The 17,693-nt window shown below is 43.3% G+C and overlaps 1 protein-coding gene across 1 annotated transcript in view; it reads left to right on the forward strand.

Moving 5' to 3' along the window:
* Positions 1 to 556: 556 nt before the first annotated feature.
* The window catches only part of PREP (prolyl endopeptidase), a 111,398-nt gene continuing 94,261 nt past the window's right edge, over positions 557 to 17,693 (forward strand). Inside the window, exons 1-2 of the mRNA XM_081035067.1 lie at positions 557 to 975; positions 6,399 to 6,473. Coding sequence (XP_080891193.1) covers positions 931 to 975; positions 6,399 to 6,473 — 120 coding nt within the window. The 5' untranslated portion in view covers positions 557 to 930. The remainder of the gene's footprint in view (positions 976 to 6,398; positions 6,474 to 17,693) is intronic.

The following is a 17,693-nucleotide window of genomic DNA, read 5'->3' on the forward strand; positions in this document are numbered from 1 at the left end:
CCACCTCGGTCCCCTCTCAATTGGTAAATCTCCACTTGAGATAAGGCTCATCTAGTGTCCTAGCAACCCCTCAAAACATCTCAGAACATCTCCACGGTCCGGATGCCAAACCACCCAGTGTCCACCAGGGGTGACAGAGTGAAGGCAGATTTGTTTCCTGGGGAGTCACCACGATCATTGCTTCCCTTCCAAGTCCAGAGACGCAGGCAGTGGGAATTAGGCCTTCTGCTCTCAAGGCTGGGGAGAGGAAAGGTCTCTTTTCGCCACCTCTGCCCAGCCCAGGAACCGGAAGATGGGGGAATCGATCAATCAGCAAACCGCGCTGTTCATGCCCTGAGGGAGGCCCCCCCGAGCGCGGTAGTAGCGAAGCTGGCAGCGGAGGCTCGTTGCGGAGGGTGGGAGGAGGCGTGATGGCCGCCGCAGGCCTGACCGGTCGTGTGCCCGGCGCGGTGGCCCGGGCCGGCCGGTCGGGCGTGTCCCCCGCGGGCGTGGGTCCCTGCCGGCTGTGGCCCCGGCGCCGGGGCCCGGGAGGCGTGGCCCGGGGCGGCGTGGGGGCGGCGCGTGCCCGGCGTGGCGGCCGGGGTGCCGGGGCCTCGCGGGCGCGGCCGGCGGTCCTGCAGAGGGAGCTGTGCGCCTCTCCCGGCGCCCGCTCGGCGCCACCAGCTCCTTCTTGCCGCCGCCGCCGCCGCCGCCGCTGGGCCCGCCCGCCGGGGAGGGGCTCCCGGCCTCGCCGACAGCTGCTTCCTGCTTCCCGCACGTCTTCGCCGCCGCGCCGCCGGTCCACTCGTGCGAGCCCCGGCCGAGAGCTCCCCGCCCGCCGCTGCCCGCTCGGCTCCTGCCCGCGCCCCAGCCTCCCTCGGCGGCCAGGCCAGGTCGTTCGCGTCCGTTCCCGGAGCCCGCGCCCCACGCTGCCCCCCGCTCGCCCCGGCCATGCTGTCCTTCCAGTACCCCGACGTGTACCGCGACGAGACCTCTGTGAGTCCCCCTGCGCGCGCCCACCCGGCTCCCCGCCGCGCGTGCCGCGTCTGCCGCCGCCCGCAGCGCCGCTCCCCGCAGCCCCTCGCCCCCTGCGTCCCTCCCCTCCCCCTCGGCCTTTGTTTGCGGGAAACCGGCGCGGGGGCGCGGGGCTCCTCCGGAGCCGTGGGATCCCGCGTGGCTGTCACTGTCCGCCTGCCGATGGCGGAGCCTGTGGGCAGCCGCCGCTTGGCCGCGTGCTGAAATCAATGGGGTCAAGGGCAGGCGCCCAGGTAGGACGTGTCACCTCGCTCTTTTTGACTGGAGGAGGCTCTTGGGTAAAATAGGCTGTAGGAGAAAGTGTGTCTGTGTGTAGATGATGTCGAATGTAACAACAAAGCAAACTTTTTAAACTCCCACATTTAAAATCGGTCGAGTTGAAGTTCATTCATTCGATTTAAAAACGACTGTTGAGCGCCTACCCTGCCACAGGCCGGATGCTGAGCTGTGGGCGCCCGGGGAGGCAATGACAATGACACGACAGAGGAACGCGGATGGCGAGCAGGGACCCACGTCGTGTGGCACTAGTGATCCACGTGTTCCTAACCAAGAAAAGGAGTTGCTGGCGAGTGAGAGGAGGCTTTAGAAGGGAGAGGGGATGGCTTTTTTCAAGATGAGTGTAAATGTTGCCTCGTGGGGCGGTTAGCCACCATTTACCTAAGCTGTACGTGAACTCAGGGTAACTGCTGAGATCCAGTGGGTGGAATTGGTGGGCAAACACCTTTTTCGGTGTGAAAATTAATTTGACATCTTAAGAACTGGAGTGCATCCAAATGTTGTGTGCACGATTCTCTTAGAAATAGCCAAATTTCTCCGATTACTTAAAATAGAATCAGAATAAAACTATTTTTGTATAATACAGTTCTAATGTTTTTTTTTTTCCTGCTTACTTGGACCCAATGTATGCCAGATTGTACTTTAAAGTACATCTCACTTTGGGGTAAAGGGTACTGAGGCTTTAGAGTAAAGGGCATACTGTTTTAAATTAAGACTTCCAAGTGGCACGGATGCAGTCGTGGTTTCTTTGACCAGTGGCCATCTGGTAACCATGTTTTCTCAGTTTGTTCATCTGCTTGCTTATTCAATTTAGTCTTACAGCCCAAGAAGCCCTAGTCCTGTGGTTCAAAGGGTTGTTTCCTTTGTGGACAGACCAAGTAAGAAGACCTGAGTGCTAGTTCTGGTTTTGTCACTAGCAGGAACCCTTTTGGCAGATCACGTACCTGTTAAAAGCTGTCTTTCTCATACATGAAATAGTCGGGCTGGCTTGGCTAGCCACAGGGCTTACATGCTTCTGCAGTAAGAATATCATCTTTCATTCATTCATTCAGGCTAGACAGTCTAGCCCTGCCTGCAGTGTCTTGCAGATCTTTGAGTTTTCAGAATAAATACAAATATAAAGAACTACCCATTATATAGTTTGATAAGTGGCATTTTAGATTTATTTTGGTTTTAGGTGGGGTTGCTTCTTGCTTAGTTTTCCCTATTTGGGTTCCCAAAACCCTGCAGTTCATTTATCTATGTTTAACAGTTCTCAAAAGTGTTAAGTGAGGATTTAACGAAGACATCGAAAAGATTATGAACAGTTAACTCGAAGGGTGTACAGCACCATGGGTTTTAATACTCTCCAGTTTCTTCTCATCAAAGAACTCATAATGACCCTAAGCCTCATGGCTAAGGGAAAGGAGCTCTGGTCCAGCCTCTGTGGATCCCAAAGTGTATTCATCCCAGCCCTGAAGTCTGCGTGGGGTATCTTTTTCCTGTGACAGAGTCCTGATTACTAAGCCCTAGGCTGGACTTACGCATTTGCCCAAATTATAGCCTTGATTTCTAGGATGAATTGATCTCCAGCAGGTGCTAGAGATTGCTGTAGCTCTCTGTCTCTCACCTGAACTTCTTTCAACCACATACTGGGCAGCCTCCTGCTGAGCTATGGGGTAGGAACATGCAGCCCTTTTTGGTGGATTTCTGCCCTGGTGAGCAGAAATTTGGAAACCATGACACTTGCTATTGCCCATCCCCCGAGAGTCTTGCTGTGAGTAAATTCAGGCCTGCTACAGGGGTTAGAAGAGTGTATTGGATGAGTGGGGAACACAGAGGAAGATGGGATTCATTTCCATCAGGAGGAGGAAATAATATGTGATTTGAGCCTGGAGGTTGGCCAGTTGGATAAGGTAGAAAGGACTTTCCTGGTCCTGTACCGTGTTTCCCCCAAATTAAGACCTAGCCAGACAATCAGCTCTAATGCGTCTTTTGGAGCAAAAATGAATATAAGACCCTATATTATATTATGTTATATTATATTATATATTATAATATTAATATTATATTATATTATATATTATAATATTAATATTATATTAAAATAAGACCAGGTCTTATATTAATTTTTGCTCCCAAAGACTCATTAGAGCTGATTGTCTGGCTAGGTCTTATTTTCGGGGAAACACGGTAACTAAAATAAAGCCATAGTTATGTAGGGCTGGATGGTCATGGAATTACATGTTTGTAGGATGGCAGGAAGGCCACTGTGACCAGAGGATCCATGGATGGATAAGCTTGGATGGGGTTTGAAAAGAAAAAAAAAAAAAGCGAGGCCAGGTTTTATGGGCTCTGTTTGCTATGTGTACGAGTCTACACTTTATCCTGAATAGTAACAACTCAGCTGGTGAGTTGTTGAACCATACAAGTGAAATATTGAATAGTAACAGTGGCTTTTCGGGGCTCTATTTTTAAAGCATCTTGGGGCAATGAGGAATGATTTGCAAACTTAAATCAGATGGAAGAATTAGTTAATGCATAACTTGAATTCAGGGAATGTGGCTGGGAGACCACCTCATTTGTAGGATATGGTCTTGTAAGAGAAAAGGGGTGGGAGAGGGGAGAGGAGGCACTTGGCCCTGGGATTCTCTGTGGGATTGTCTTGGAGAGTTCCTTATCCTGGTTACAAATGTCCGCTCAATAACTGACTTCAGTCTGGTTTAGATTGTTCTTCAAGCTGGTTGTGGAAAGATGGGGCTGTTTCCTCAGTGGTAAACACCCTTCAGGAGGCAGCAAGCTTAGGACACACTTGGTTCTGAGTCAGGGTCCCACTGTGCACCTGCCAGCTTACATCTGGCCCAGCTCATTAGCAAGGGGTTCAGTCCACAGGCTTTGGGGTTCATTTGAAGTGGGTCACAGCCCTACCTTAGTAGCCACCTGACTTTTGTCAGTTGCTTTAGCTCTCTCCAGCTTCAGTTTCCTCATCTGGGAAAATGAATTAGTAATAAGCTCACAGTGAGAACCAAATGAGATAGTGTGGCTGAAATCCATGGCCCTGTAGTTAACGCACCGTGATCTCGGAGTAAACAGTACATCTCTGGCCTTTACTCTGACTAACCTGTGGGAATTGCATTCTGTAATCTGTAAAATAGGAATATCATCAACCCTCCTACAAGGTGTTTTATTTGTGTGTGTGTGTGTGTGTGTGTTTGTTTTTTTTAACATTGAGCACAACAGTGCGGATATCCAGTAAAAGGTTCATTGCTTTGGGTCTCGCACTTGGCAGCACCTTCACTTACCCATAAAACTAACATGGTTTCCGGTTAATCTTTTCCGCTTCCTTATGAAAAAGTTAAGTCTTTGAATGTGTCTGAGTTTTAGTAATATCATAATTGAGGAACATTTTTAAGTGTCTGCCCTGTCCCCTCTGAGGAATATTTGGGGGAAAACTGTTGGCAGAATTTTAGTCCCAGCTCTGGTCCTGAACTTGGTATGGCTCTGGGCCTGCTGCTCAATCTTGTTCCTGCCATCACTCCTAAAAATGTTGAGTTGTAAGATCCTTTACAGGATCCTTTGCCTGGTTTCTTATTGTCAGGGAAAAGAAGGTTTCTATTTGAAGCATATTTTATAACCACCTCAAGGTGTGCAAAATGTGAAAGACTTGAGGATGAGAAGAAAGATAAGCCTTCATTCAGTGGTGACAATCAGCTAAAATTTAGTGAGGCTTTAGGCAAGGATTGAAAATTGGTATTTTTTCCCCCTAAAAATTGGTAATTGTATGAGGACTCATCAAGAGAGGTTTTAGTCTGGGTTTATGTCTCTTGTACTTATCAGTCACTTGTTTAATGAGGACAGTTCCTGAGTGTTCCACCCTAACTGCTCATTCTTCCAGGTATGCATTTTGCCAGGTGTCCTCGCTCCCCCGACACCACATGAGGACAGATGCAGACACTTGGTGGAAAGCCTGGGGTTTTAGGCTCAGCGAGATCCTTCTTAATTGCCAGCAGCCACACTGGAACTTTGCCCAGCAGTACAAACTGCAGGGTTTTCTTTTCCAGGGGAGTGTTTGCTTTCCTTAGGGAGTAGCCCTTACCTCCTGGTGTTAGAGAACAGAGCAATGATAGAGAAGGCAAAGTCATCTTCCCAAAAACCTTACAGGAGGAGCCTTACGGGAGTGTTGAAGTTCTTAGCAGAGACTTGATTGGAAAGACATTGTCAATGTGGTTTCAGTTAACTATATTAATCGTGATGGTATGAAATGGAAAGGCCTTTGTGATGATTTTTACCTTTGGAAAATGTCACCTGGGGAGTGGTGATTCCCTATTGCTCTTCCAGACCCCGCGCAGTCTCCGAGACCAGGCCCAGGCATCAGAGCTTTTCAGAAGCTCCCTGGTTGGTCTGATGATCAGCCCCTGTGGGAACCTCCGAAGGCTTCCCCTCAGCCAGGCCCTGCTTACACTAAGCAATTTTATTTCTAGCAGGGTAGTCTCAGTGAGGGATGCCTTTGTGCCTCCTTTTATAAACTGTGAAAGAAAGCATTTCATAACCAGACACAAAAAAGCTCCAGTTTAGAAATGTTCTTTCATTGCATTTAAATCAGCTTTTTCAGCAGATGTCAATTAGAATCATTGTAACTACACATTAGTAACTTGCTTTTTGGCAGATTAGACTTAAAGGCAAAACTGATCATATTCTGTGATGTAGGGAGATTTTCTAATCATTAGTAAGCTTAGGAAGAACCGGAAAAGAAGCACGTGTGTGGTAGTTCCCTCACAGACGTGCCCTTCTTGCTGCACTGTGTAATTCTGTGCTGAGCTGACAACACATTTTCAAGTTTCTTTAGCTCAGCGTCAGGCCTTTGTTTTGTGTTGTACAGCCAGAGCTGTTTCCTATTCTGACCTTTCATCTTTCTTCCCTCTCCAGCTAAAACATTTCTTTTCAGGAAGGGTAGCTGACACCTTTGAGAACCTGCCAACACTGGTTCATGTGGTAATTTGGGCAGAGACATGGCCAGTGAGCCAATTGGGGTATTTTTGTCTGTCCCTTTCCCATTTCTCCATCACATTCAGAAAATACTAGTTGGGGTTAGACACTAATTTTCTAATACCACATTTTGTCTTTTGCAGGTACAGGAATATCATGGACATAAAATTTCTGACCCTTATGCTTGGCTTGAAGACCCAGACAGCGAGCAGACAAAGGTAATTGGGGCTTAAAATGAAAGATAAGGCAGCCTTAGTATCTGGCACCAAACCATAGACATTGGTAATCATGGCTTTTCCTACTTGGTATCTTCTTGTGTTTTCTGCTGTGGGATGGTGACTCTACCTGTTAGTACCACCACTTTCAAATGATTCATAGGAAAAAAATGAAAACATTTTTAGTCCCAGAGAAGATCAAGTAAGTGTTTTGAATAATGTTTATGGTTTCTAGTGACACTGACAAACCAACTATTTGAAATGAAAATATTAGAAAGAAAGAAAACTGATTTTTACCAAAAAGAAAAAGAATGAAAACTGAGAGAAAAATAATTGCCTAATACATTTTTTCCGAAGGAAAGAAAATCTTATACATTGAACAAAATCAGATCTCGAAAACTAAATGTTGGTCTTAGATAACTTATTGATTTTTATGCAACAACAATAAAACAAGAACAAAATTATAAGTAAACTAATAAGTATCCTCTTATGTTTTATAGAAGTAAAGGTGTGGAGGGCAGAATTTCTGCTCTGTCTGAAAACATAAAGCTTTCCTGTTCTCTTGAAGAACACGTGGTATTTTGAGTTGAAGTCTCATTTCATTAATGAAGCTGAAGCTACTCCTAAGTGCTGTATCTCACATTTTTTCCTCCGTGGAGTGTCCACTTGTCATTTGGGACTCTTCATTTATTATATATACTGTGTGTGGTTAATTAAGTGCTTAGGTGAGGGGAATTGTGTTTCTCCAATCCACTTCAAGTTCCTTGACTCTTATTTACACGTATAACCGTATTTACATGTTACTTAGTACATAAGAATATGTATACAGTTTCTGATATGCTCACTATGCCAGAAGATTGAGCTTTTTTAGAATCCCAGATTACAGTTCCCATTAAAAAAAAAAAAAGTTAAATACACTCTGGGTGGTTTTCCAGGCAAGCCTCTGTCTTAGTCCCTCCTATATCTATATGGTCCCTTGCCACCATATACCAGTGTTGTCTGGAGAACTGAGCCCAAATTTCCAAGGCAATTCTGATTTGCCAGGAAGGCACTCACTCCTGCTGTGGAGCTGGCGGTGGGACCGGGATTTTCCCCTTGCCCATCCGTGCCCTCCCTAGTCTGTGGTTACAAATTCCATCACCTTCATATCGTTGGGAAAGAGCTTAAAGAGGAAAGGCGTGCGGTTAGCTGTGCATGATAATCTATGGAAAAGGAGAAAATAGAGGCAGGAAGAGGTTGCTCCCGCTCAAGTAAATCCCACAGCATCTTTCTCTTCCTTCGTTCCCACGCACTATCTTGTCTACTTCTTTTATACCTCTCTCACGAGTTCTTTCTAGCATTTCTTTCTTCCTTGAATATATGGTAGCAAGGGACCACAAGATACAGGAGGAGCTAAGACATAGCTGCTCACTGCATTAACTCTTACAACTTCTTCCCTATCCTTTGTCCTTGAAGTAAGCATACCACCATTTTGAGATTTTCTAATGGTTTTTACTTCTATCTATAATCCTTCTTCTCTCTTTCCTGGATGGGAATGATCAGTATTTAGGTTTTCATTTTTCTTCCACGAAGCATTGGGTCATAGAGGTGGATGACTAGAGATTCCCAAGTGAGAAATGGGTGAGTATTTTTAGGAGCAAGTGAAGGCTCTCGCTCTGCAGGTAAAGCTAAGTGGAGCAGGGAGCAGGTGTGGAGCTGCCTCCTCATTGTGATTCTACCACAGATGACCTTGATCATCCAGTATTGGGCTGAGTTAAGATAGGGATTAAGCCTGGGAGTGGAGAATCATAGGCAGCTACATAACCTGTGATGGATAGAAATCACCAGGGAGTGAACTTCTGTGTGTCTCTTGGAAAACTGCCCCCAGGGACTGCGTCTATGATGGTTACTTTGAGGTATGGGTACAACCTGGATATCTTCAACCTTTGATGGTCATTTGAGTGATTTAGCAATATCAGAATGGCCCAGTTTCGGTTTTTGTGCTAATGAACGCGCGCTTTGCTGTTCCTTAATTGATAATGGCTCATCCTGTGGTTGACAAGCCATTTATTAGTAGAGACTTGGCTATTAATTAGTGATTTTACAGTCAATGTTTGATAGAAGCTAATGAATATACACTGTTATTTTTGTGGTATGCATTTATTGGATGCTTACTACTTTACTGGTAGCTTCTCATACCCTATCTCATTTAATTCTGAAACCCTAATATAGACTTTTTATTTTCTCCATTTTACAGAAAATTTTAAAGAAATTACATTACTGAATGATTAAGTAACATGTCCAGGGTCACTCAGCTAGTTAAGTGTGAGGCCAGGAGTGGAGGGACCCAGGTAGCCCAGATGGTTTCCAAGTTTGGATTTTAAAAATATCAAGAAAAAAGACTCTGGCTGTAGTAGCTTTGGGAACATAAGCTGTAGGAGTATATTTATGTCTGCGCTTGCCGTGGGACTTTGTAAGACCTCCTGTGTGGACCCTGGGCTGACCCTCCCCAGCCCCCACTCCCATGCGAGCCTGTTCAGAAGCATACCGCAGGTGTCAGAGAGCCTATGCCGCTCTGTCTTCCCTCTGCATCCTCCATACACACTTTCTCACTCCTCTCTAAACAGGCTTGTTATTGACAAAGGCTAGTATATCATTCGGGATCTGATGATTAAATTTTAGTCTCAGACTGAAAAGGTACTGTGTGTTTTTCTAATGAACAGAAGAGCAACCCAGATACTTTCTATTCAAAGTTAGCTACATATACACAAAGGTGATTTCACCATACCTTGATGTAAAGAGGAGAATCTTCACATAGCCTTCAAAACAAAGAAAATAGCTGCTCGTTACATTTTCAATAAAAAAGTCAGGAAGTGAGGAGAAACATTAGTAGCTCTTTTACACTAAGATCTGAAATGCTATCGGTAGTTCTTTGATTTAATCTAATATTTAATATGGGTTATCCAATTCTGATAGTGCCTGGCATTTACGGCTTTATCCTTCATAAGAGAATATCAGGCAGACTTATAACTTAGAAAATTCTCAAAAACAAGGGTGGATACCAAAATCCACGGATGCTCGAGTCCCTTCCATAAAATGGCATAGAACAGTGCATACAGCTAGTCCTCTGCATCCATGGGTTCCCAACCGGGGATTGGTACTGTTTTCGATCTGTGGTTGGTTGAATCCATAGATGTGAAACCAGGGGACATGGAGGGCTGACTGTATAGTTACTGGAAAAAACAAAAAATCCACCTATAAGTAGACCCATGCAATTCAAACCCATGTTGTTCAAGGGTCAACTGGATACTCGAAATGTGAACGTCGAAACATGTAATCGATACAAAATATTATTAAGGTAGTTTACATTCTTTTTCTCAAAATAAATTTTTGAAATTCTGTGTATTTTACACTTCACCACGTATCAATTCACACCAACCGCATTTCAGATACTCAGTAGCCACCTGTGGTTAGTGGCTGCTGTACTGGACAACTAAGATGGGCCAACTTTTCTTTTGATTATAGATGTAAAGAATATAAATAAATGTTAGCAGGTTAAAGAGAGCATAACTTATCACAGGAATTGAAAAATAGTTTAATACTAATATGTTAATAGATTAAATAAGCTACATAATTGTCCTGATAATATTATACAGACATTAAAGTAAAACAAAAAGAAGGAATAACAATGCTTTAACAAGATGACATCTCATTCAGAACAACTTAAACACTAGGCTAGAAAGTCTCTGTCACTGCTATTTCTACAGAGAGTGCCAAAAGAATGTATATACATTTTAAAAAAGGAAAACTGTATTAAAATTGTAATACTCCGTGTATACCAATAACAAAAGATGACTACAAGTGTGACTTCTGCAATTACAGGAGGTGCTCAAAGTGGTTACCATCAGCATGCAGACACTTCAAGCAGTGAACTACTGCTTGAGCAATGTGGACTAAAGTGTCCACTGGTATACATTTTTTTGGCACCCCCAGTAGATGTTTGCAAAGCTTTGACTAGTACCATAAAAAAATGAACCAAAATTTGGAGAGAGATAAAATTATCAATAATTGTAGATTATATAATTGTATATCTAGAAAATGTAAGGGAAACAACTGGAAACTTATTAGAATTAATGAATTCAATAAAGTGAATATGTACAAAGTAAATATAACATCAGTAGCACTCATATATACCACCAATAATGAAACATTAAACCTGTCTGACAGCAACAGCATAATGCAAATACTTGAGAATGATGAAGAGATTTCAAGTCTACTGGGAGAGTAATAATACCACCTCAGAAATACAGAGATCTAGAAAAGGGCCAGTTTGGTGCATTATTTATAATAGTGAAAAATAGGAAATAATCACCATTTCCAATAGTGTAGTGTTTAATCAGAATATGGTGCATTTGCTTGATGAAGTAGTATATGTATTTATAAAAATGTTGAGCTATACAGATTGCTTACTAACATGAAAAAGTGCTTATGGTGCAACATTAAGTGGGAGAAGGAGGCAAGATTGCAGTGCTCCAAATAATTACAACTTTAAGAAAATCTATATGGAAATACAAACTAAAGAACAAAAAGAGAAAGGGAAAGCTCTGGGTTCAAAGCACTTTACGAGATATCTACTAACTACAATGGACTCTTGAAGTGTCTGAACTATAGTGAGATCTCACTGGTGTAAAGGGGGAAGTCTTTAGCATGAGGTGCCAGAGAGGGAGTTTTGCAGTCATTAAAAATGATCTGGAGACAGATGGGCAAGACCCGGCAGTTAGCCCATACTTCCCATTCAACAGGCATTTCCAGCTTGTCCTTTGGGGATTGCAGGAAGTGTGGAGAGTGTTGGTGTACCTCAGCATTTTCACACTGAGGTAATTCCAGCCTCCAGTCTACTAATAACAAGACTCTATCCCCCACCCCCATTCCCATCCATGATATTAATATGCACATGGTTGCCATCCTAATCTTTAACTTCCTATATTTCCCTCTCATTTCCTGTGGGAGACAAACAAGTGAACTCCAAACAGTGCACTCTGCCTTAGCTCTTTGCAACTTCTTTGTTCCCCTCTGTCGGTCTCCAGGTGCCTTCAGGTATGCCCTTTCCAGATCTTATTTATGAGATCTTATCCAGGGCCATCTCCCTGTCTTCCTTTGCCTGTCCACAAGCCGCTCTGCATACCCCTTGATGTAGCTGGAACCCCCACGCCCTTTCTTGTATCACCACTCCCAGTAACATCTCCCATCAGTATAAGCAGTTCTCTTCATGATCAGCACTGGCCCAATGGCCAAATCCATCGACTTTAAAATCGTCCTGTGTTCTTCACTGCACAGATGGGCCACAGTTCCAGGGAAAGCGTAGAGCCTTGTATACTGGCAAAGGGACTGCTCTGCTGACTCTCAGGCCCTTGGAGTTTGCTTACATTGCTTTCATCTCTGAGGCAGCAGTGTCACTGTCGGGTGTCTGTGGGAGTACTACATGAGTCTTTTTCCTGGCCTCTTTGCCCATTGTGCAGTCAGTCCACACTGCACCATTTGCTGTCTCTCCTTCCTGATGGTACCGTGTTTCCCCGAAAATAAGACCTAGCCGGACCATCAGCTCTGATGTGTCTTTTGCAGCAAAAAGTAATATAAGACCTGGTATTATATTTTATATTATATTATATTTTATATTACATTACATTACATTATATAAGACCCAGTCTTATTTTACTATAAAACCGGGTCTTATATTAATTTTTGCTCCAAAAAAAAGACACATTAGAGCTGATTGTCCGGCTAGATCTTATTTTCGGGGAAACACAGGTAATAAATTCTCTTCATAAGGAGAATTTACAGGGCTTGGTTTAGAAGGCCCATGGTCCAAATACAAACAATGTGCTTATAACCTCTTGGGGAATTTCACCATCGTACCTATCTTATTGTGGCTTCAACCTCATAGTTGAATATTCCAGCACTTTTTACTGAATTACTGAAGGGGAGATACAATAGAGAAAGGAAGAAATTACACTTTTCAGGGGATAGCTGCCCTAATTATAACTAATTCTTAAGTCTGGCTTTCACAGAAACTCTGTCCTAGGGCTTTGGTACATGAAGTAACCGAATGGAGAATTTCAGCTGCATCTATAGAATGACTAATTTTGTTTTTCTTCCTGAGAACTGCCCTGGGCAAAATGAGAGTAACAACAGCTCTATTTCCTTTGTGGAATCATGAGAGAAAAACTCTAATAGGAATCAGCAAAAACCAAAACATTTGTTTTGTTTGTGTTCATTCCTTCTAAAAGAATAAAATTACCATTTGTTTCACAGAGGATCAAAGGAATATGTAACATAGGTTTTCTTTTTTAGGACATTATTTGCTCTCCCTTTCCATATCCCAATTGGCTGAATAGTTAGGGTAATATATCAGACGTGCCGAGTCCTTCAGTCTTGCAGGGTAGGAAACCTGGAAATGTCACGTTTCTCTTCCCCTGCTGCCTTCCCTGGTGGGAAAGATTTAAACCCTAAAGGCCTTCTGATCATCTCCAGTATTTTAGGTAGCCTAGGATTTCTGTGTAGGTATTTTCATGTCGCAGGTTAGTGGAGAACAGAATTTAGGGAGGTCAACACCGGCTTTTCGGTATCATTCCTGTCTACCCTGAAATCTGCTTTTATGTTTGTTTGCTTGCTTTTGTTTTCGTTCTTTAAGGTTAACCCTAAAAGTGGGTAGCCTGGGGAGTTCCTACTCTGTTCTGGTACCTATGTGGCCGAGCTCTCCCTGCACAGTGGACCTTGCCTAGCATAGAACAGAGCCAGCGTGTGGAAGAGCTAGCGGGGAGCTAGGTGAGCAGGCATTCGTTTGTCCAGTTGCATTTCCCATCAGGCCACCACACTGTCAGGCTGCAGGGCTAGTAAGAGGAAACTTGCTCCCAGGACTTCCAGTACCATTGAAGGTCTAGTTTAATGTCTCTAAGCCAAAAGACAGCAGGTAAAGCTTTACTGTGGTCCTAGGAATACATTAATTAAAAGGATGAAAGACTGGTTTTTGTTTATGGGGTGCTTTGAAGGAGATAGTTCCTTCATCCTGTGACTTGCAGACATTTGTGCTGTTCTTCTGTTGAAAGGCAGGGTGGAGGAGTAGAGTATTTGCCAGATGGAGCTAGAAGGCAAAATACACAGATCGTAGCGCTTGGTCTTCCATTTTCTTGTTTTGTGGGCATAGCAAGCTACCTTCCCCAGATTCATTTTCTTCATCTATAAAATGAATATAATCATACTGCATTCATCTGATCCAGAGTTTTACTGGTACCCAGCTGAGAAAATGCATGTAAAAAATCATTTTCCATACACAACAGAGGTCTGTATGAACAGTGCAGCTTGGGCAGAACCGCTTGAATGGATTGGGATATAGACGTTCAGACTCTTCCTCCGATCGCTTTGTCAGAATGTTGAACTTTAAAGACTCTTCTTCTCATTTCACCCATGAAACCAAGCAGGAGTTTCCTTTTGAGTTCTAGGTTTTTTAGGAAAAAACTTATGTTCTGAGCGTTGATTTTTTTTTTTTTAATGGAACTATGATTTCTAAGTGTCGTTTCATTGTTCTCAAGCGTGATGATTAAACTAGGCAGGATTGTACCTTGAAGCTATTTGGTAGCATTACTTTTAATTGGTATCTTCTGAACTGCAAAGCTGGCCTATGAAACGCCACCTATTCATTAATGTTTCATGTAAGGACCTGGATTGAAAATTGCTACTGTCATCCCTTCCCTAGTGGAAACGGGAAGTGCTTTAGGTAAATATATTACCACATAGTAGCTCAATCTCCAAGACTTCTCAGGTCTTAAATGTCTCACCACCTCCTATAGAAATGTTTAGCTTTATTGTAGTTTATAAACAGACTTCTCATAAATCCATAGTTGAAATATATATTTAAGGAACAGCTTCCTTTTGATCTGTGCCTGGGATAATCATCAAAAGTATGAGGAAGTTACTGGTACTAAGCCATGTAAGCACCGCGTTCTTTTTTCTTTTTCTATCTCCTTTTCTTGCCTTCTGCAATAAGGTTTTCAATGCAAGCAGTAGAAATTGATTCTGGCTAAGTTAGGTACATAGGGAATTTGTGGCAAGGATATGAGGCCAGCTCCTGGGAGGGACAAAGGGCCAGGCTTGGAGCAGGTAGGAACCAGGTAGTTCTAGGGCTCAATGGCAGGAATTTCCACGTTTTACTCAGCACTGCTAATGGTATCGGTGATCTTTAGCCATTCAACCCTCTGTTACTTGTTCAAGTGACTGCATCCCAGGAGAGGGAGTTTTGATTGGCCTAGCACCAGACGAGTGCTCACGCCTTGGCTCTACTGCCAACAATAAGAAAAGATTTGGTGGAAGCTCCAAGGACCCTCGCTGGCTTCTGTAGCAGTGGGATGACTACTAGAGTTGCCATCCCGCTAAGAAAGGAGGACACTGGGAATGGAGAATGGATGGCACAGATCCACTGGTTTCATTCTCTTTTTCCTTCTCCACATGTGCTCATCCTTACCCTTTCTTCCCCTGTCCTAAGTTTACCTGTGTGTTCACAGTGCCAAGAATTAGGTTAAATGGGGGTGGGGGGAGGTCGGGAGGGCGGTGTAGGAAGGAAGGGAGACACTGGCATGAGCAAGAGATGTGGCCCATGCTGATGTAGGATTACATTCTAGCCGAGGAGGACCAGTGATTAGAGACAGACAAGCCCCTTAACCATTGAGTTGTTGAGTTGCTACAGGTCAGTGCCGAAAGGAGGTTGAGCCACGTCTTGACTAGAAACTAGGTATCTAGCCATGTTTGTTCACCATCAGAGAAAGCTCCATTTTAGAAAAGTGGACCCTAAACCATTGATGAAATGCTTGAAGTGCTTGTGTACATTTAACACTGATATTTTCCCTGTAGGCAGTGGCTCTGTTTTGGTTTCAATCATCTGCAGTTTCTCTAGGGGAAATGCTGAAATCCAATAGGGTACCTTTGGGAAAACAGTGGTTCAAGACTAACAACTAAAGAACCAAGATAACGCTGACATCTCCCAGGCTCTTTGTTTTTCCTGTTTCTCCCCCATACTCATTCTGCCATGTCCTGGGGAAAAAGCACTCCATGGTAAAAATCACCTAGGCACTTGTTAAAAATTCGCTAGCTCTACTTCTGTAGCATCTGATTTCAGTGGAAATCTGTTTCCCAGGCCACCTCATTAGGTAATTATTAAGATCCAGAAAGCTTGGGAACATGGCCCTGGAAAATGCCTAGTTAGACATGATTAGAGCAGGATGACGACACCTTTGATTATTCCGGGGGCCACTTCAAGGAGCTGTGAGGTTTAGTAGGTGTCTCACTGTTATTTATAGCATCTTCATCAATTAAAGGGGCAGTGTTTGTAGTTCTAATTTTTCTCAGTGGGGGAAACCAAGACGTGTCATAATAAATAATTCTGGGACTCTTCTATAACATTGTATGGTGCTCTGACCATTTGAATCAGTTCTCTGTTTAATCATACACATGAGTCTTGGAACTTCAGTTCTGCCTCCAAAAAAATCTCCTAACTTTCTCCTTGTTTTTATCCCCGCTGACGTTGCCCTCATTTAAACATGCATTGACCCTGAGCTAGATATTTAGTAGCTTCCTAAGTTGTCTCCCTACTTCCAGAATTGTCTTTCTACCCTTTGCGCCCCAGCAGCTAATGAGAGCCCTTTAGAGATCTTGGAACCTGTTGATTCATGGGAAGGCAATAATGTATAGTCATTAAATGAGCAGCTTTACAGGTAGAAAGACAGGTTTGAATCTTAGCTTGACAATTTTATTAGATGTGTGACATTGGTCATGTTTTTTTAATCTCTCTAGGCTTCAATTTTATGATTTATAATTTGGAGAAAACTACTGTGCTTGGTTGTCGTGGAAATTAAGTGGTAGTGTTTTTGAACCATGTAGCACAATGGCAGACGCAAGTAAGTGCTCGCTGAAAGCTTGCCACTGCATTTATTATTGAACAGTTCAAATAGCATGGAAATTTTCTGCTTAATAATTGAAAGACCTCATCTCTAAAGCTAGCTGGGAAAAATTCTTTTATTGCACTTTTGGGCTCTTTTTCTCCACTTTCATGCTTATTGCTCTGTTCAGATTTTTCTTTGTGGATCAATTTGAGTCATTTGTATTTCCTAGAAAATGGTGTCTATCATTGGGATTTTTAAAATTTACTAGCATGGAGTTATGTGTAGTATTTCTGAAGTACAAGAAACTTTACTCTCCTCGTCTGTGGCTATATTTCTTCATCGTTTCTAATGTGGAGTATCTGTCACTCTTCTCCCCTTTTCTGATGAGGTTAGCCAGAGCTTTGGTTGAGTGTTTTTTTCCTCCTTTTTTTTAAAAAGTAGCAGTTTTAGGACTGACACTCTTTTAATTTTCTAGTTCTTTAATTTCTTTATATTTTCTTACTGTAAAACTTTTCGATTGGAACATTTAGTTTAATTTCACTGTTTCTCATCTACTGATAAAACACCTTCCGTGTGAATACCTTTTTCCGGCTACTCCCGCCAGCCCTTGGGCAAACTTCTGGTGGAGTCCGCCTCTCCCAGCTGCTCATGTTCAGCCAACCTCACCTTGCTTAGCCAACTGCAGAACTCCTAGGAGAGCTGTTAGTCAGGACTTTTGATGAGCGCTGCCTGAAACCCAGCTCACATAGCTCATGTAAAAGCTGAGTGGCTCACATAAATGGATCACAGCCTGATCCAGGAGTGGACGTGACACTTCTGGAAACCTGTCTCTCTTTGTCTCTTAGGTCATCTGCTTTTCTCTGATTGTGTTATTTTCCAGCAGCCTTTCCGGTGTGGTAGGGAAAGAGGGGCCTTGTCTCTTTAGGTTTCACACAGTCGTTGTAGCCCCAAATCTCATAAAAGGACATACGTAACTTCTATCTTCTAATGTGCATGTCTGTCCCTGAAAAAGGATTCTGGTTGCCTGGGCTTATGACTCTTTTATGGACTGTTGTCTGTAGATAAGAATTGATGGAAAAACTCTGCTTCTGAAAATGGACAGTGTGTACTTAAATAAAAAGTGTAGAAAGGAGTTAGCATTGTTAGAATATAGACACAGCTTATCAGGAACATTATCTAGACAGATGGTGCTACAAGTTACCAGTACACAGAGATGATAAAATTTGATCCAGAGAGAGGGTAAACCCCAAATTTCCTGACGGCATAACTGTCACTTTTCCATACCCTACCCTTTTAGCTGGATATGGAGCAC

Source organism: Rhinolophus hipposideros, assembly GCF_964194185.1.
Source record: "Rhinolophus hipposideros genome assembly, chromosome: 3".
Classification (NCBI taxonomy): Eukaryota; Metazoa; Chordata; class Mammalia; order Chiroptera; family Rhinolophidae; genus Rhinolophus; species Rhinolophus hipposideros.